This window comes from Papaver somniferum, chromosome 7 (assembly GCF_003573695.1).
Source record: "Papaver somniferum cultivar HN1 chromosome 7, ASM357369v1, whole genome shotgun sequence".
Taxonomy (NCBI): Eukaryota; Viridiplantae; Streptophyta; class Magnoliopsida; order Ranunculales; family Papaveraceae; genus Papaver; species Papaver somniferum.
The window spans coordinates 19,394,031-19,415,188 of NC_039364.1; the positions used below are offsets into that span (position 1 = coordinate 19,394,031).

Here is a 21,158-nt window from a genome sequence, read left to right on the forward strand (position 1 = left end):
CACAGGAACAATATCACGAACACCACCACCAACCCGAGTACTTACATCGGGAAGATCACCCTTATCAGCGAGATTGCTCTCCTGAGGCATCCTCACATCTGATAAAGTAGCAGTGCCATCGGGATTGGTAGGATCGTGCAATAAGGCTTGGTCAAGATCATCAAAGAATGCATCACCAAAGTCCACCATCTCATTCTCACCAAACAAAGCATCAATATTGACACCCAAAGCGTGTTCCTCAACCTCCACAGGAGAAGTAGATGGCCCAGAACCATCAGCGACCCTCCTCCTCTGCCAAAACAATCATACAACGTCAGATACTAAGGCATAAAACAAGGGCAAGGTATATATATGTTAAACAGTAAAACAATATTTTCTACCTTAACATCCTCAATAGCTCGAGCAGTTTGTGATGAACGCCTGCGAGGAGGGATCCATTCGAGCTCCCATGGATTATAAGGCAGCAGATGGTTATGCATCTCTGGAATCCCAAGAAGAACATCGCCACTCTCATCTCATCCAAAGATGTAAGGCCCCATAATACGGAGTGAAAATGCGGGGGTCTAACAACCACACCCAACAATTCGTTTGGAAATCTAAGAGGACTTACTCCAATACACTTTCTAGAGATTCAACTAGACAGTCAGAATCAATCTAGAATAAAGTATATCAAAGAGTATTAATATCTCTAACTCTTAATTCAATCCGCAATCATCAAATAGAAATATGTGATCCCGATTGAATATAAGAGGAGTAACTTGAACGGTACCAAATAACAATGTTCAAGTATCAATCAATGTAAATCAACAACCCAAGGTTGGATAGTCTAATTGATTGATCTTAATGCACAACCTGTGATATTTCAATTATATAACAAAATATAATACGGAGAAGAAATAACACAGACATCAGAATTTTGTTAACGAGGAAACCGCAAATGCAGAAAACCCCCGGGACCTAGTCCAGATTGAACACCACACTGTATTACGCCGCTACAGACATTGTCATACTACCAATTAACTTCGGACTGGACTGTAGTTGAACCCTAATCAATCTCACACTGATTCAAGGTACAGTTGCGCTCCTTACGTCTCTGATCCCAGCAGGATACTACGCACTTCATTCCCTTAGCTGATCTCACCCAAAACTAAGAGTTGCTACGACCCAAAGTCGAAGACTTGATAAAAACATCTGTCTCACACAGAAAAGTCTATAGGATTGAATAAATCTGTCTCCCACAGAAATACCCAAGATTTTTTGTTCCGTCTTTTGATAAATCAAGGTGAACAAGAACCAACTGATAAACCAGACTTATATTCCCAAAGAACATCCTAGTATTATCAATCACCTCATAATAAACTTAATCGAATAGCGAAACAAGTTATTGTGGAATCACAAATGATGAGACGAAGGTGTTTTTGATTACTTTTCTATCTTGCCTATCAGAGATATAAATCTCAAGCCAATTTTACAATTGCACACAATCACGATAGAAACAACAAGATCAGATCACGCAACTACAAAGAGAATAGTTAGGTGTGGCTTCAACAATACCAATGAAGTCTTCAAGTCGTTACAGGGTCTCGAGAAGAAACCTAAGGTTAAAGGAGAATCTAATCTAGTTATGCAACTAGTAACACACAAGAGGTATGTGGATTAGGTTTTCCCAGTTGCTAGAGTTCTCCTTATATAGTTTCAAATCAGGGTTTACAATCCAAGTTACCTTGGTAACAAAGCATTCAATATTCACCGTTAGATGAAAAACCTGATTCAACCAAGCTAATATCTTTCAGCCGTTAGATCAAACTTAGCTTGTTACACACAAATGAAATGTACCCTCATTTAGGTTTATGTAGCCGTACCCAAACGTGTACACCATGTTGGTTTACAAATAGTTAACCGGGGTTAGCCATATGATTACTCCATATCAACCTTATTCATCTTAAGCATAACTAGTTCAAATGACTAAAATGAAACTAGTTAAAGAGTTGTTCAATTGCTATATTCTCATGGAATTATACAAGAACACAATTGAAGCGAAATCGATTTGATTCACTCGAATCAATAAATGAACATTATAGACTCGGTTTGCAAAGATTGCATCCCTTATTGATAAATGTTTTAGGTTCATGTACAACCGATTTTAGAAAGTAACCTACTTAAGTATGCGTACTTAAGTAACCGGATTTGAGTTTGTTTTAGTTTTCAAACTCAGCAGAAATTCACGGATGTGACTTTCCGCCAGTATGTGTACTGGTACGCGTACTTTAGGTAACCGGATGAGTTTGGTTTTAGTTTTCAAACTCAGCAGAAATTCACGGACGTGAGCTTCCGCCAGTATGCGTACCCGTACGCATACTTACCCAGTCTCCTACAACCTTTTTGTATACACACAAGTATGCATACTTTAGGCTCCCGGTTTTGGACTTATACACTAATGTGCGAATACAATGTTCTTATATCCAAAGATGGTTACAAGATTCTAAATTTTTTATTTCAATCATTGAAACATTCTTCTATAATGACAATAGTCGTTTTCACACACTATTAGCATCAAAGCAATTTTCAAAATATTGAAATAATCATTATCGAAACATTCCAAGTCTTACACCAAATGATTGTATCGCACAAACCATGTAAGATGTTACTCGACAATTTTCTCATGATATAAGATGAACTTGATCGAAGCGAAAGCTTACCAACACATATTTCGAGAAATATGTAAGCGAGATATACTCAGCTCAAAATCATAAATGTGTATAGAGAAAACTATATCGTAACATGACTTATGTCTCAATATAGGAGATAAAGTAGAAATAGACTTTCCAAGTGATAGATGAGTTTAAGTCTCCTCATACCTTTTGTCGATGAAGTTCCACAAGCTCTCCTTAGTAGTTCCTCGTCTTTAAGTGATAAACGCCGTGAAGTCTAAGCTCAACTACACAAACTATGTCCTAGTCCGAGACATCTATAAATAGGCTAGAAATAAAGACTTATAGTTTTGATAACTAACATTGACAAACATGCTTGAGATAGAAACGCATGCGAGTTCGACCGAGCAATGCTCTAACACGGAGAGGAGCCAAAAACCACTTGAGATCCTGAGTCTTGCGAAGTGTAAGATTGCTGGAATAGGGAGGATCCAAATTGGGCATAAGAGGAGGACCTCATAGAGGTTTTCGGGATCTAGAAATTCCAACTCCAAAGCCCTCAAAGGTATCGGACTGTTGGCACCAATAATTCTCGAAAAAAGTCGCAGGCGTATACAAATCCTTCTGAAATGGGATGAACTCGTTCAACTCGTGCTCAGTAATATTGCCTTGGCTTCGCCGAGAACATTCTCGCACGATCCTATAAAAGTTACCATTGGGATGGAATATAGATCGCTGAGGATTAATCATACAAAGTACCTCGTACTCAATACATAGGAAGGCGAAGCCCAGCATCGAGTTGGCCCGCCGCCACGATGATCTCGTTGGGACCACGAGGGTTATACTCAAAGAGTTTCTTTGTAAAAACGCCGGCCTGACTCTCTGGAGTGGCAAAACTGACTTGAAATCTCTGAAGTCGATGCTTAGTCTTCACCATCTCCAAGAAACGACATCAGACATGCCGGAAGAACGACTAGTACTCGGAGTTCTCATCGGTCTCTTATCATCACTATAAAGAGTGAACAGAAGAAAAGAATCAGAACTCATGCCTGTAAAAATTGGCGAAAACATGAAAAAAAAATAGGGAAACGACAATAACGATCCCCAAAGAAACTTTACAGTTGAAAAACAATGGCAGGAACCATTGACAATCAACATAAGAAATACATAGTTCACAAGAACGGCGTAAACCACCGACGAAAACAAAAAACAAAAGGTAAAACAAAGAAGAAGGACCATACCGTCTTGGAGGTCGAGATGGAGAACTTCTCCCGGACATAATGAACTTCTTTATATGAGACAAGAAGTTAAGAAGGAACAGCAAAAGACAGAGGAGAGAAAGAATGAAAGAGCTCTGAACCCTGAAAACAGGAAATAAAGACATCATTCTCTTCCCCCAAAATATTTTATAAGAAACCAATGGACAATAAACCGGTGATCGAATTTTATATAGTGGTAAATAAGGTTGTCGTTCGCTCGGAATTTGTTGAAATTGATTTTAGGATTAAATAATGGAAAATACTAAAAATAAGAAAATATATATACAAAATTCGACAAGATGAAGAGATGATCGGGACTCAGGATTCCACCAAACTTCAATTATGCAATTCAAATACCAATTCTAAACAATAATATCTCATAATATAAAGTTTCATTGACTCTAATTCATTGCCTAAAGTAGATTTCGAAAGTAATGGTTGTAAATTTGAAGTATGGGATATCAAAACAATTAAGCAAGAATAACCCATCAATTGAAATGACAACTATTCAATGATAATCATAATTCAATTAACTAACTATGCAATTAGTCATAAAAAGAATTAATATAATTACTGCATTCGTGATGTTTGGCTTCCTTCGTCGTCCCGGTGATAGGTTTTAGCTCATTAGGTTGGAAACACACTCAAAAGTTGATTTCATTGCTCAAAGAGGTATTTGGAAGAGGAAAGGGTATAAAGCAATGTGTTTGTAACAGATATTACTTTTACAGAACCCATTGTTACAGAGAAACATTTAACAGACTGTTGCGAACTCGAAATAATTGTTACAGATGTTACAAAGTTATTGGATTCGAATGTATAGGTGTTGATGGTGGTTCTTTTTTTAGCTTAAGGTTAAAATCGTAAAACCTTGCATCTGATGTGACGTCACTCTGTAAGGAAATGGTGCCGTGAGTTCTAACCTCTCCACAAACATATTTATTGATCCATTAGATATATTTACATGAAATTTATCCATACTGGCGAATGTAGCAACCATCCCAGATGTTCTATAAATTTCGGCGCCTCGCGTATATTCACTTAATATAAGTTCCTCTGAATGCCTTCTATGCTATATTCTGCGGCTGAACTCTTAATGTTGATATGGCATGACGCTTTGTGTTCACTCGCAACAGAGTAGCACGAATCCCCAAGTATCAAGGATAAGGTCTTTGCATAAGGTATTCAAATCAGAAAAGCATGCTGCTCTCTGGCAATGAACTTAAAAGAATTCTGTGTAACACATAGAATTCAATCAATTGTCCTGAATAAATTGCAGAAGTTAGGGTTTCGCGCCTCGCGCATTATACCAGACCTGACTAACTTGCAGAAGTTAGGGTTTCGCGCCTCGCGCATTATACCAGACCTTACTAACTCGCAGAAGTTATACCAGACCTTACTACTAGCACGTCGTTATGCCATGGCCAATGGCATGCCACCATGCCACAACTACTAGCACGTCGCGATGCCACGACCACTGGCATGCCACCATGCCACAACTACTAGCACATCGCTATGCCACGGCCACTGGAATGCCACCATGCCACAACTACTAGCCAAACGATCCTAGCATCACATATGCTATTTACCTACGACAAGCCTCTCAATTTTAACTTTCCACACGTAGCAAAGTGCTACATGTTTTCCACGAAAACTCTCGAGACATCAAAACATGTCACAAACTGAGGAATACTCATTAGGGTATTAGTCTAGAAGTTTACAGCGTGCGGCGTGCAATAAACCCGTTACAAGAAAGTGTCATAAAGCGGGGCGGTTAGTAATGGCAAGAAGTAATGGCGAAAACGTATCCTTAATTATGGAAACATCAATTCCAGGCTTTACCCGTTACTCTTTTCTTCCATTACTCAAATGTTTCCGCTTCTACGAGACCAGAATACGTTTTATTGCGACTTGTATAAATAGGTCTCACCTATTTCCACCAGACAATAATTTTTAGTCAGGACAACAATACAACATCCATAAATCATCTGATATCTTTTCATCCATCTAGCCAGTTCAATTTTATGGTACAAGTCACGAAACACCCACACATCCAGAATCAACTATTCTAGTCTCAACACTTTCTTCGCTTACCTCCCTAAGACCAACCCTTCTCCTTCACTTTGTGACCGAAGCAAGCATGGAACGACCATTTCTTGGTTTAGGCCAGGATTGTACATATTGATCTCTCGAATCAAAATTACTCCCGTGCAGTACATTATTTTGGGTTTAGACTCGTTTCTCATCCACACACACGAAACTACCGAAAACAGCAGAAGCCGTTTTCACCCACAAACAATTGGAGGACACAGTGGGAGATTAATCTCTCAGTTAGAATATCAATTTCCAATTCCCGATTTCATTCTTCAATGCCGATCTCAAGATGGTAGAACTCAGGTACGGATCAGCAACAAGCCCTGAGAACACCAGCGCTGAAATCATCCCCGGTACTAACACTCTTTCCAGTGGAATTAATATGCCACATGCTAACGCCAGCGGCACGGAAAACGTTCCTTCAGGTGTTACACCGCCAATCACCAGAGCCAGAGCCTCCACCTCCACTCCCAACGTTTCTTCAAATGTGACATCTCCAACCGTCACCAGAGCCGCTGCTACTCCACCATCAGAACGAGAGACTGAAGGAGACAGAAGAAGCCAATCTCCTCTTACCATTGTTGCTTTGATGGAAAGACAAAAGGTTCTCGTAAGGCTCAGACAGACATGGATACAACTCAGAAAGAGATACCTATTTTCCTCAAGACACTAACGGAGCCGCTACCACAAGAGTCACGTCAACCCCAGATGGAGCTGACAAGGAATACTTTTAACATCCGGCGCAAGCACTTCAACATGACGCATATTTATAGATGAAGAGGCTCGCGTTGCTCTTGAACGACCAGTAGAAAGGAATCAGCAATCCAATTTGATCACACGTGAAGATCAAGAACAACTTTTCCAAAATCGGGGCAAATAAAATCAGCAACCCTCCTGAGTTCACAGAGACCCTCTTCCCGTCAGGAGCTGCATGATTTCTGGGGACTTCGCCCACAAAATCGTGCAGTCTATGATGAAAATTTATGTGAGATTCTGTATTTCTCCAATGCGCAACGTCAAGACATATTTGCATCCCTCAACCGCACTGCATCAGGAAAGCAGCTGTTTCCAGCCAGGGAAGCCGTTCCAAAACCCAACCTCTCCTGGAAAGCACGATTGATAGATGAAACTGCGGACTCCTAACCACTGTTCACTTGAAGGATGTCGAGTTTGACAACATGGTGATTGACGCGGCCTCCGAGAGTTTCAAGGGAAAATCAAACAGAAGAAGCATATTCTTTCCTATGAAGAGAAAAACACTACTTGCTGACCAACACTATTTGTGACGTCTTCTCATATGCCATATCGTATCAAGCCATTTTTCAAAGTCAAGGGTTAATAGTGTCCTCACTGGAGTTTTCTCCAGGAGTCGCTTCGACCTTTCTCTCCAGGAGCCACTTCAACGTTCTCTCAAGAAGTCGCTCCGCTTCAACGTTCTCCAGCAGCGTCTCCACTTCAACGTTCTCCAGCAGCGGCTCTGCTTCAAAGTTCTCTCCAAGAAGTCGTTCCGCTTCAATGTTCGCTCCAGCAGCCGCTCCGCTTCAGCATTCTCTCCATAAGCTGCTCCAGGATCCGAGGCTGAAGCTTCAACGTTTTGTTCCATAAGCTTCAACGTCCTCTCCAAGAGCCGAATCCGCTTCAACACCTCCTTCCTTCCAAGGTTCGTTCCTGTTGCCACCACACTCCTTCCTGTCAAGGATCGTGATCACAGCCAGCCAGGGATCGCAGTTGTGGCCACTGTTTGATCCATCTCGCCAAACCTCATGGTCATGGACATTTTACTCGCTTACGCATCCAGGTGATCCCTTTGCTTCCATGGACACCCATGCAATTCCAGCCAACCTATTTTGGTTCCCACGACGATGTAATCTCTTCTGATCACATCGGCTACCAAGAACTGTTGCTGCTCGTTTGTCGATAACGTCCAGAGCTTTATCACAGCAACAACCATTAAAAAATTTCACGTGGAAGAAGTAATAGAGTCACCGGTACAGATGCAAGATGATGTCTTTATCGTGGTCAACTCACCTACCATACAAGATATAAAAATGTAAACCACACTTGCGGACTGAGGCTCTACACTGGATCCCTTCACTGTCAAAGCTCAGAAGACACGGTCAACCAAAAAATCATAGCCACGACAAGGTCATCCACCCTTCAAAGGTATAGCGTAAGAATTTCATCACCTCTCTATCTAGAAGGCGCCTGCAACACTTTACGAGGCCGCGGCGGATCCCAAGACTGCTCAGAGAAAACAACTTCACAAACTAAAGAGAAGTGCGACTGGGAACTACTCATCGCAGTCCATTCCGGCAACCATCAAATATTCATGAGATAAATCCAAAGACGCGACAGAAATGTTTTCTCGAAGAAACAGAGGGAGGCACCCTTAACAACTTAACTCTCTCATTTGTACCTCTTCGTTATCCAGAATATCTCGTCCATGTGATATTCCAAACATCCCAGCATCGCATCCAGGAGAGTACAATAAGCTTGTATCAAATCCCATGGGCGTGAGTTCAAGGCGATGCGATTAAAGTGGCCTACACTTAGGGACTGAAACCTCCTTTAAGTTTAGAAGTTTGAATGCAGTCACCACCTTACTAGTGAATGCAGTAGAAGCACATCTTCCACGAGAAAATAGGCTCAGGATAATTACACATGGACACTACCAGCATGGGATGCTTTCACTCCCCTCAACCAGGTTATTTCTGATTTCAACATCATCCCTGTCGAAGTTTTACGAGACGCAGGAATTCCTCAACATGAAGTCGTACACGTGCATCACAGACTCCAAAAACAGGCCGCAGAGATACATTCACATATCCGACCACACCATTGGATCTAACAGAGGTATAACTGGGGACTGCTCAGCGCATCCCATTCCATACAACATTTTAAGATTCAGAAGATGGTTCAAAGGATGTCGCTTGGAATGAAGACCTTGAAGATTCGATAGCAACGCCATCTCCGCCCGCTCCGTGGTCAAGTAAGTAGCGATATCATCACCGTTTGGTAATCTAAGTTCCAGCACCATCATCACTGTTTGGTAGCCAAATTTCCAGGGCCATATTTCCACCATTTCGCGGACTGAATCCAGTTTCCACCATTCCACGGACTGAAGCCAGTTTCCACCATTCCGCGGACTGAAGACAGTTTACACCAACACAGAAGATCAAGCAAAAGAAGAAACACTGGGATACGTACCTAAATTTGCCCGCCTGCACCAATACTTCGAAACAAAGACAATAATACGAGACAAAGAGGATAGGTGACGCCTTTTATAGGCATAACACCTCTTGGAGTTCGAATGGATGAAGGTTTCTTAATTTGGACTATACGCGGAAAGAGGCAACCGGACCCACGCTGGCAAAGCTCCATGGCGCCAACAGATCGCGGCCAAGCTAGCGCCATCAGTACGCGGCCAAGAAACGCCATCCACCATCCACCTTTCCAGCGCCATATTCTCCGCTCCACAACTAGCCAAAGAAGCGCCATCTTATCCGCTACATATATAGCCAAAGCAGCGCCATCTTCTTCGCTCCATGGCCGACGCCAACAGTCTGCGTCCCAAGCCAGCGCCAACAGTCCGCGTCCCAGCCAACAGTCAGCGCCCTAGCCGGCGCCAACAGTCTGCTTCCTAAGACAGCGCCAACAGTCTGCGTCCCAACCAATAGTCAACGCTCAAGACGGCGCCAATAGTCTGTGTCCCGAGCCAGACATCAGTCCGCGGCCAAGCCGGCGCCAACAGTCTGCGTCCCAAGCCAGTCATTTGTCCGCGGCCAAACCAACACCATTCATCTTTCCAAAGCAGCATCATCCACCCTTCCAGCGCCATTGACCTAGCTAGCCCAAGCAGCGCCATCTTCTCCGCTCCACCAAAGTAGCGTCATCCAACTTTTCTCAGCCAGCCAACGCCCGTTCCGTGGACTAAGTTGCAGTGACACATTGCCGATCAGTAGCTAAAGTTGCAGCGGTGATGCTGACACCCTATGGCTAAGATGGAGTTATGCAAAGCCACCAATGCAAGGGTCCCAGATTCTTCATGCTTCCTGATAAAGGTTAGTCGAATTTCCTTGGCAATCTCTTCACGTATTTCCCTTTCGATTTTACTCTTGTTTGTCACCATATCATGCTTACTCCGCAACAATGACACTGTTACACGCTAAGCAGGGGACTTAATGTTGATGGTAGTTTTTATCTTAGGGTTAAAATCGTAAAACCTTGCATCTGATGTGACGTCACTCTGCAAAGAAACGGTGCCGTGAGTTCTAACCTCTCCACCAACATATTTATTGAGCCATTCAATATATATACATGAAATTTATCTAGACTGGCGAATGTAGCAACCATCCCAGATGTTCTGTAAATTTCAGCGCCTCGCGTATATTCACTTAATATAAGTTCCTCTGAATGCCTTCTATGCTATGTTCCCTGGCTGAACTCTTAATATTGATATGGTATGACGATTTGTGTTTACTCGCAGCAGAGTAGCACGAATCTCTGAGTATCAAGGATAAGGTCTTTGCATAAGGTATTCAAATCAGAAAAGCATGCTGCTCACTGGCAATGAACTTAAAAGAATTCTGTGTAACACGTAGAATTCAATCAATTGTCCAGACTAAGTTGCAGAAGTTAGGGTTTCGCGCTTCGCGCATTATACTAGACCTGACTAACTTGCATAAGTTAGGGTTTCGCGCTTCGCGCATTATATCAGACCTTACTAACTTGCAGAAGTTAGGGTTTTATGCGCCTCGTGCAGTATACCAGACCTTACTAACTTGCAGAAGTTAGGGTTTCGCGCCTCGCGCAACATACTAGACCTTGCTTGTCAAAAATTAAGCCTAGGCAAACTAGGTAATTAATCCTCCATGGATTAGCAGGTGCAAAACCTCGCCCAGGATCAGAAAAAACAGGGAGCCGCAGCAGCAAAGAGAGGCGTGGCCACGCTTTAGGCCAGCTGGCGCCGCTGGCCACGCCCCATCCTAAACCGACCCTATTTTCCTCGACCAATCATGTCGCTTTAAACTCGCCACAACACACTGGAGGTGTGTCCATGACCTAGCTTATCGGCCCCACTTCCCATCGACCAATCAGGTCGCCCTAAATGCGCCACACACATTCCGAATGAGGCCGCCCCCTGTTGCTTGCCGAATCCCTTTCCATCGACCAATCAGGTCGCTTTAAATCCGCCACAACGCACTGGAAGTGTGGCCACACCCTATCTTGTCGGACCCACTTCCCATCGACCAAATCAGGTTTCTCTAAAGCCGCCACACTCTTACCAGAAGTGTGGTCGCGCCTCATGTTTGGCCGGCCCCCTTTTCGTGGCCAATCAAGTTGCTCTAAACTTGCCACCGTACAGTAAAGGCCAAACGCACCCTGCCGTGCCCACATGCTAATGGCTTGCCAAACCTGCCAAACACATGCCAGACACACATACCAGGTGCACATGCCAAACGCGCATTCCAAAACATGCCAAACACGCATGAAAAACATGCATGCCAAACGCGCCACTTACCGCGACATCAAGAAAAAACTTGCCATCCCACTCTCCGTGCGTGACCATCTTCACAAAGGACTTAAATTTGGCTAGCCTGAACTCTAGGCGCGACCATGCTCTAGTGGCGGTAGATAAAACCATAATTTCTAATTGTGGCACAAAATTATGCCACATCGGGCCCGCAACATCCCTCCTGAATTCTTCTTGAGTTTTACTGTTGGGCTGTTATCACCTCCTAAACGAGCTCAAACCCTAAATATTCCCTCGTCAGGATATAGGAAATTCTTTTCCGATCAGAATGGAGGGGCGAACCGTCAAAATACGAGTTCGTATGAGAATTCTACAACGATTTTAGTAAGGGGCGCTAATTATGGTTTCAGCATGGCCAAACCCTAATTTAGACAAGGTTGTCGTGCGCCGACAGAAGGAAGCCATAATCAACGGCTAACATTCCTCCTGAGATGCAATCTCATCCGTCCAAGTTGGCCACCAAACTGACAGACTTGTGGCAACTTTTAACGACCAGCAGTCTAAATCCAGTGGCCATGGCCACGCCAGGCGCCACTTACAACACCACGGCCACTGGAAGACCATCATGCCACGACTACTAGCACGTCGCTATGCCACGGCCACTGGCATGCCACCATGCCACAACTACTAGCACGTTGTGATTCCACGACCACTGGCATGTCACCATGCCACAACTACTAGCACGCCGCTATGACACAACTACTAGCACGTCGCTACGCCACCGCTACTGGCAGGCCACCATGCCACAACTACTAGCACGTCACTATGCCACGGCTACTGGCATGCTACTATGCCACGCCTACTACCACGTCGCTATGCCACGACCACTGGCATGCCATCATGCCACGGCTACTAGCACGTCGTTATTCCACGACCACTGGCATGCCGCCATGCCAAAACTACTAGCACGTCGCTATGCCACGTCCACTGGCATGCCACCATGCCACAACTACTAGAACGTCGCTATAACACGGCCACTGGCATTCCACCATGCCACAACTACTAGCACGTCGCTATGCCACGACCACTGGCATGCCAACATGCCACAACTACTAGCACGTCGCTATGCCACGGCCATTGGCATGCCACCATGCCACAACTACTAGCATGTCGCTATGCCACGGCCACTGGCATGCCACCATGCCATAGATACTAGCCAAAACGAGCCTAGCATCACATATGCTATTTACCTACGGCAAGCCTCTCAATTTTAACTTTCCACAGGTAGCAAAGTGCTACATGTTTTCCACGAAAAATCTTGAGACAATAAAACATGTCACAAACTGGGGGATACTCATTAGGGTATTGGTCTGGCGGTTTACAGCGTGCGGCGTGCAGTACGCCCGTTACAAGAAAGTGTCATAAAGCGGGGCGGTTAGTAATGGAAATAAGTAATGGTGAAAACATATCCTTCATTATGGAAACATCAATTCCAGGCGTTACCCGTTACTCCTTTCTTCCGTTACTCAAACGTTTCCGCTTCTATGAGACAAGGGTACGTTTTATTGCGACTTGTATAAATAGGTCTTACCTATTTCCACCAGACACCAAGTTTTCGTCAGGAGAACAATACAACATCCAAAAATCATCTGATAGCTTTTCATCGAGCTATCCAGTTCAACTTTCTGATACAAGTCACGAAACACCCACACTTCCAGAATCAACTATTCTGGTCTCAACACTTTCTACGCTTTCCTCCCTAAGACCAACCATTTTCCTTCACTTTGTGACCGAAGAAGCCTGGAATGACCATTTCTTGGTTTAGGCCAGGATTGTACATATTGATCTCTCGAATCAAAAGTACTCCCGTGCAGTACATTGTTTTGGGTTTAGACTCGTTTCTCATCCACACACACGAAATTACCGAAAACAGTAGAAACCGTTTTCACCCACAAACAATAGGCAACGGTTTCTGCGACTGTCTAAATATGTTGTTTAGTGTTCTTCCTCTTCTTCTTCGCCTGAAAGTGCAGAACTCGTCTGCAGCTTCTTCTTCGAACCAGAACTTCACCCCTAACTCTCCATGACCATCTATGAGCTCCGTCATTCCTTTTTATAGCAAACTTCCCCTCCAAATCACTGCAATAACTCCAAAATATTCCTCTTTCCTTCTAAAGAAAAACACGAGAATTATTTCATTTTTCTTCTCTCTCACGCATCTGTTGTTGCTGAACTCACGCTAAAATCGTGGTAAACAAGTCCCAGAATGAGTCAAACACATTGTAGCCTCATGTAATCCCCAAAATATAGTAGAAAATATATCGAGTATTTCTCCCACACACGGCTTGCTCTGTTTTCTTGTGGTTGCACGTTCTAACCCTTTTTATCGAAACTACACATGTTAGCAGCCCTGTTTGTCTTAACAGGTCACTCCCAGTCAAATTCAATCCAAAATCTCGCCAAATATCTCCACAGATCTTCACAGGATAAATGCAAGAATACCCGAGTTTTCCCTTACTCCCTGTTTTGCTTCCACACGATTATTCGACCAAATCTAATTGATTCCAAGGACCTTACCATCCCTATTTAGTCAAAACAGGATCTTCTGAGTCAAATCCAACTATTTAATCTCCTTTAAACACGTCCAAAATCTTCCACAGAACTTTCGCACTTTCAAATAATTTTTCCCGCCAAAACTGTTCTTCACGAGTAAGAAGATGGTTGCCCCTTAACCAGCGATGGGGTGCGAATAGCAGTTGGCGCATGGGATGCAAACAGTGATTGAGGTGCCCCTTAGTAATTGAATGCCCCTTATCCAAAGTAGGGTTTCGTTTAGCAGTTGTCCTCCGGTATGCCTTTAACAACTTTTCGAGCCGAAGTTTCCAAAAATGTTTATTTCCAAAAAATAGCTACAAATAAGGTTTACTAGTGATAAAATGAGTCTCGGCTAATTTATTTATGGGTGAAAATGCATTGCAGTTACGTGCTTATCTACCGACGCCTCAAGTCCAACAGGTATAAGTGCACTAAAAGTACAGACGTGGCGAAAATCTCGGACGTGGTGGTAAGGACGGGACGGTTTCAAAGTTTTCTTCCCATCATGTCCTTGGCAAGTTGCAAAGAAAAGGAGAAAAATGTGAGAGTAAATTACCCGATAGCCACGTGTCAGCATCTCAAGGGATGGTTTCATGATAAGGTGATAAGAAAGAAGCATCGAGTCATACTCTAAAAAGTGATTTCATCTGAATCGAGACGCCTGCTACAAAGTTACATGAATGATGTGTGTAAGGAGTGGTCTAATCGACTCAGACGGTCAAGTCTAAAAAGAAGGACTGCATTTAATGAAGGATCAAAATAGATGTGGACGAATCTACATCGTATCAGAAGGCTCGGGTGATCTATATTATAACCCAAGGATGATGCAGCACGAGGTTCCCCAAGGAATAGCAACACGATGACGAACAAGACGAGGTGAATCGGAAGGACAACCAAGCAGGCCATCACGAGGGATAATATAGAGCTCGTCCGAAGTAATGAGAAGATGTACGATAGCTCCATCAGCTCGGCGAGGCCAGATCTTCACGAGTCTAATTTGCCTCTAATTTGCAATCTTAGATGATCTTTCTAAAGAGAATTCCTGAGAGAGATCTAGATAAAGAGAGAGTGGGAAATCTAAGTGATATTTGTAGCTCTTGCAAGGGTAAGACCTTATAATCAACAAAGAAAACATCTTCTTTCCCGTGGACGTAGGTCTTCATGGCCGAACCACATTATACGCTTGTGTTGATCTTTACTTTTCATGTTCTTTATATCTTGTTTATCTTTGAATTTTGAATGTTAAGTAGTTTATAGTCTTTAGATTCATTTGAATGTAGCCATCAGAAAAGATGCAACTACATACATCGAGCATCCAACCTAACTTATTGCTTTTCGACTTAATTCTAAAAGAAACTTCTTAATTCCCATCCAAACAACCTATAAATCCATCTCATAGATGAGAATATTAAGAAGTGTTTGACAAAGAAACGATGTGATTGAGGCAGCTGACTGGTACACAGTAGTACGTATCAACACGTTTCACACATTCAAAAGTAAAAGTGGTTTTTGCCAAGTTTGAACTGGAAACATTTATTATATATGGCAATCGCCCAAAACCTGGCTCTGTTATGATTATGGGATGCGTGATCAACAACTGCTTCTTGGTATGAGGTTGATTGGAAGACCCATTTCCGGGTATGGCAAAGCTAGACGAGTTAGTTTCTCGTCTGGATTTACAAGTGACCATTCGAATTTGGTCACCATATGATGCAACACTACCAGTGCTTCAACTCTAGCAAATTCGAGGCCGATGCAAATATGATGGCCTGCTCCGAATGCTAAGTACGAGTAAGGGGGAATAATATTAGACTTGCTGTCAAAACGAGAGGGATCGAATTCTGCTGGGTCATTGAATATGTCGTTGTTCATATGTGTTGAAAAAGCCACCCAAAATACCTGTCCATCAACAATTTTCAGATATAACAATAGTAGTATGATACCAAGAAGGAACCAAATGTAATTAAAAAACAAAGTTGTCAACTTAAAGTTCAATTAATTTGTTGAAAGAATGATTTTTTATCTGGTAAACAATTTAGAAGAAAAAAGAGAGGGTTAATTGGTTCTTGTCACAGGTCAATATTATAAAGTTTAATTGCAGGTAGATTCATTTTCAGTTTAATTACCTTGACTACTAATAGCGTATCTGGATATAAATCTGTTTCTGACTTCTGTTTTTCCAAAGTAAAAGTCAGAAACAAAACTATTTTGCTTCACAAAAAGTTAATTTTTTTATTTTTAATAGTAGTTTTAAAATTCTTAATCCAAACTGACTTCTTATTTTTTGACTTATAGAAATCAAAAAATAACTTCTAAATGCGCATCCAAACACAACTCCGACTTTAAGAGAGTTTCGAGATCATTTCAGAAGTAACTCTTCACCTTAATATAACTGAGAAGTCAAAAGTTAGTTTTGGAACAAGAGGGTGGTTGGATACTAGAAGCATAACTCAATAGCCGGAGTTAGAGGTGAAACATTTTATTTAACAAAAAGTTAATTTTTATGCTTCCACGTGTCATTCTCAAATTTTTTTCCCAACCTAACTAACTTTTAATTTTTTAATTTTTTTTTCCTTCTATATATAAATTCATTTCATTTTGAATTGAGCTTTACTAGCTAAGAAACTACTTCAACTCTAAAAATTTGCTTTAGTACCTGCCATCCTTTTGGGATGTCATAACCACCATAACTGGTGTCCTTGATCGCAGTTCTGAAACTTCCAAAGAAAGGAGGAATGACCCTCATCACTTCTTGTACTACTCTCCATGTGTATTTCATTTTGGCTACAACGCCCCATGTCAGACGTCCGTCAGCTTCACCACCACCTTGTTGTTGTCGCTGCTTTCTTTCTTCTATAATGCTCATTTCCTCTACAAGATTAAGTACTTTGCAGGTATAAACTTAATTTAGTTATACAAAATTTGACAATTAAATATGAGAGTGCTAGTTGCTAAGATCATGCATGTACAAAAGTAATTACCTCTGACAACATTATCATAGATCTCGCGGTCTTTAGCCAATTTCCAAATGACCCAAGTCAGGACGGCAGCTGAACTATCATGGCTAGCAATCATCAGAGCAACGAAATTATCAATAACTTCATTCATTGTAATGTTTTTACAATCCTTTTTCTCGCCTGGATGCCTTTTCTGAATGTTGTCCCAGGAAAATTGAATGGTGCCGACCACATAGCTTCGAAACAATGTCCGAACTCTTTATACAAGGCTTGTTCAGTTGGATCAGTTATCCCAAATAATATTTGACAAGCCACATGAAACGTTAGTTTCTTCATGAAACTTATTGTAGTGATCGTATGTCTCCCTCAGGTTTCCTTGTCTATGCGTGCCTTCACCATACCGTCCGTACGTTTTATGTGTTGTTGAAGGATATCAAGTTTTAGAAAGCGCATCATGGCTCGCCGAAGAGGTTTATACCTGAAGAATCATTTACAAAAGGTTAAATTATATATATATATACATATATACATAGCTTCCGTCGGGTTCATACGATTAACGCTAACCCTCCAATGTGGTCGGGCCATGTACAATGAGTATATGACCCATCTTTATTTTCTTGACATGTATATAATTTAAAATCTGTCTCCAGATTCCCGTAAAGCATTAACATTTTTTAGAAAAAGTAGGAAGTTAAATTTCTTTTTAGTTAAAAAATTTATGTAATAAAATGGTTATGAGACTTTATTTTCAACTTTACAATACGTGTTAACATGAAGTATGTGGCTCGACTACATCATAACTGCTCCGTAACGCTGAATACTGAAAAGAATTTATGTCATATACATGTACCTTTTAGTTCCCGAGGCTTCAAAGACATTGTATTTACCCATGATGGCATCAATCGTAAATGATTACCTAGGAGCAAGAACTTTGGTCTCGGCACCAAATACGAATTTGGAACCGGCACGGCCAGTTATAAACACAGTAGGGCCACCCATGAGAGAAGTTTTGAAGATTGGACCGTATCTCCCAACCCTCTCTGCGACCCATTCCTTCCCACGATTAGCCTTATGAGCTTTAACAAAATTCAAACTCTATCCAATTACTGGGAGAAAACCCATAAACCCATTTGGGTAGTTCTTAGTTGAATATCTCTTATGTTTTCTAACCAACTAGCTTTTCACCCCTGCAATGCACGGGGCAGAATATTGTTTATGGAATATTGGATGCTCGTTTCATATTATATTAATCAAAAGGGTAACAAATCAGCGTGTATGGTACTATTATTACAAATCCATAAACTAATTGCTAAATTAATATCTTAGGTGGTGTCCAAGAAAATAAAATGAACAAAATAGGGCCAAAACAATTATAAACGCCAAGGGAGACAATATATTGAAAAATGACTTTCTTCTTAGCGTTCTTTTACATTCTCTTTTTCTTGGTGATAAGTATCATAATTATTGACCCCAAGTATGATAAGCGAGACACATACCTGAAACAAAATTGAACGACCCTAATTTGTATTTACGGCAACAAAGATATCTGTTTACATTGCGCATAGTATAGCTACGGAAATTTATTTATCTCGTAAAAGACTACTGACAATAATAATAGAATATGTATTACCTGATTCTCACAGGTTGTCGTAATTGAAATTTATGGCAGCAAAGATCTACATTCATGTGCTAATAATCTCATACCATGTATTGCTCGATTCTTATAAGTTTAAAGGATCTATTGTTTCCAAATTTTTGTTTGGTGGTTCCGAAGATTTAACAAAAATAAATTGATATGTATAAAGGTTTCTTTATTTGATCCAGATTAACATATTTCTCTAATCTTTCTCTTTGTTCGGAGAACCACAGATGCCAGTGTGATCCTCTCATCTGGTCTCGTCTTTATTTGAGTAATGCAGCATTCTGATTAGTAGTCTTGATCAGTTTGTTACTTAGCAATAATAAAGGTGCATGATTACACTGCGAGAAATTTTGAGATTGCGCCATTGCTGAGAAACTCGATTCATAAAGAACATAAAATATCTATACTAAACGGGAAAAGATTTCACAATAACATATCAAGAAAAAAACTTATTCTCCGTTTTGAAAAACTTGCAAGCAAGAAAATTTTAGTATAAGTGCAAGACTATAAGAACTCGAACATTTACTAAAAGGGAAAGAATAATAAAGCTGGAATCCGTGAATTCTAAAACATCTAATTAATAAATGTGGTTCTTAGAAAATCAAACAAATACAGTCTTGAGAAAAAATAAAAGGAAAACTCTAAATAAGTACCTTGAAGGCACCAAATATGAAACCAAATCACTTTAATCTTCTATTCATGATTTTCATCCAGTTTTTGGAGAATAGTACGGTCTACAGATTTGGAATTGTCAGAATGCGTGTGTTCATGGACAATGGTTTTGGTATATCCATATGGTAAATCATTCTTTTTGATGATAATAATTATTTATTTTGATGCTCCATTTCCCTTGGATGTATTTGAAATACCAATGTATTCGGATTGTCATTCTCATCGAGAGCTCCTGATTTCGAGTAGAATCTGGCATTGTGTAAACTCTGTTCCCTGCATCTGTCCATGTGCACAACAAAGAATTGAAATCTAATCAAACCAAAACCAAAACAAGCAAACAAGCAAAAACTCAATACAAAACAAAGTAATTCATATTAGTTTTCTTAAATTTCGTTCTTACCTTAATTAAAAACAAAATATATCTAAAATGGAAAATAAATTAATTAAGGCCATATATTTTCTATATAAAAAATATTTACATCAGCTAAAAACGGTGATATGAGAATCTAAAAATAAATATTCACAACAACTAAAAACGTTGATGTGAGAATAATGTAATATATTTTCATCAAAATTAGGAAAGTTTCATGATTTTTTAGGGTGTTGCTTCCTAAACCATAGATTTTTTTCCCAACATTGAATATTTTTTTCTTGAATTCTGGGATTAGATGCTCTCTGTATAAAGCACTCGAGCCAAGGTTGGTCTCATTGTCTCAGTGCTGTTTTTTTCTTCTTCTAGGGTTTTGTTTCTCAATTTTTTTAGGAACATATATGTTAATGGTGATTAATATTTAATGGTGATTTTTGATCTGCAGTTCTGGTGTACCGCTTCTCACCACTCTATTGACGATAGAACAACACATGCTATAAGGTGATAAATTTAGTGTTTTGTTATGCAATGTTTGTGTTTTGTGATTGTAGTTTTTTGTTTATATTTTGGTCGTGATAATAATTGCACTGAATGTTGATGCTATATCATCGTAGTAAAGAATGAAATAAAATATTTCGGTTCATTTTTAGGGTCTTTTTTCTATTTTATGGGTAGTAATCTTTGTTTTCTTATTTTGGTTTGTCGTAATTTTCCTTTTGCTGATTTTGTTTTTACAGTTGTTGGTGAAATAAATGTTGGTGATATATATTATCGCAGTGAAAGATGAAATAAAATCTTCTGGTTCACTTTTAGTTTTTTTTTTTCTATTTTATGTGTAGTAATCTTTGTTTCTTATTTTGTTTTTTTTTTCTATTTTATGTGTAGTAATCTTTGTTTCTTATTTTTATTTGTGGTAAACTTTGTTTTGCTGATTTTCTTTTGCAGTTGTTAGTGAAATACGGTCGAATTGAAGGATGAAACGTTGAAATATATTTTTTTTGGTCACTTTTAGTTTTTTTTTCCTTTGTATGTGTAGTAATCTTTGTTTCTTATTTTTGTTGTGATAATCTATGATTGTAGTTGTTGTTGATTTTTATTTTGTTTCTTATTTTTCACTGTGGTTCCTTTGATTTTAGCCCACTACTTTTTGTTGTTGTTGTTGTAGTATGATGATCTATCAGATCAGATCATATGAACTCTATTAGGAAACCATTTATTTCTTTCTTTTATACAGGTTTTATATTTTTAGTTTTTTATTATTTTCAGTTTGTTTTCATCTTAATGAAGAATTAAACCATGAAATTGAACCTTATGATTTACTTTTGTTGTTGTGCATTATATGGTTATCTTTGTTTCTTGTTATTGTTGTTATTTATCTTTGTTTCTTATTTTTGTTGTTATTTAAGTTTGCGTAGAATGATGAAGCAATAATAGCAAGGGAAGTC

The 21,158-nt window shown here is 40.3% G+C and overlaps 1 protein-coding gene across 1 annotated transcript; it reads right to left on the reverse strand.

Moving 5' to 3' along the window:
* Positions 1-15,662: 15,662 nt before the first annotated feature.
* On the reverse strand, positions 15,663-17,180 carry LOC113294287 (beta-amyrin 28-monooxygenase-like). Its single transcript, XM_026542684.1, has 4 exons — positions 17,054-17,180; positions 16,729-16,943; positions 16,199-16,243; positions 15,663-15,971 (listed from the first exon to the last, which is right to left on the reverse strand). The coding sequence occupies exons 1-4, from the start codon at positions 17,178-17,180 to the stop codon at positions 15,663-15,665; spliced, it is 696 nt and encodes a 231-aa protein (XP_026398469.1).
* Positions 17,181-21,158: the final 3,978 nt, after the last annotated feature.

Bases quoted from the DNA above. Each gene is read 5' to 3' on its own strand.
- LOC113294287 (XM_026542684.1), bottom strand. From the start codon at position 17,180: ATGAATGAAGTTATTGATAATTTCGTTGCTCTGATGATTGCTAGCCAT. The intron at 16,244-16,728 runs GTACTAAAGCAA...TTGGAAAAACAG, and splicing joins ACATCCCAAAAGGATGGCAG to AAGTCAGAAACAGATTTATA. The intron at 15,972-16,198 runs GTAATTAAACTG...GTTGATGGACAG, and splicing joins ATACGCTATTAGTAGTCAAG to GTATTTTGGGTGGCTTTTTC.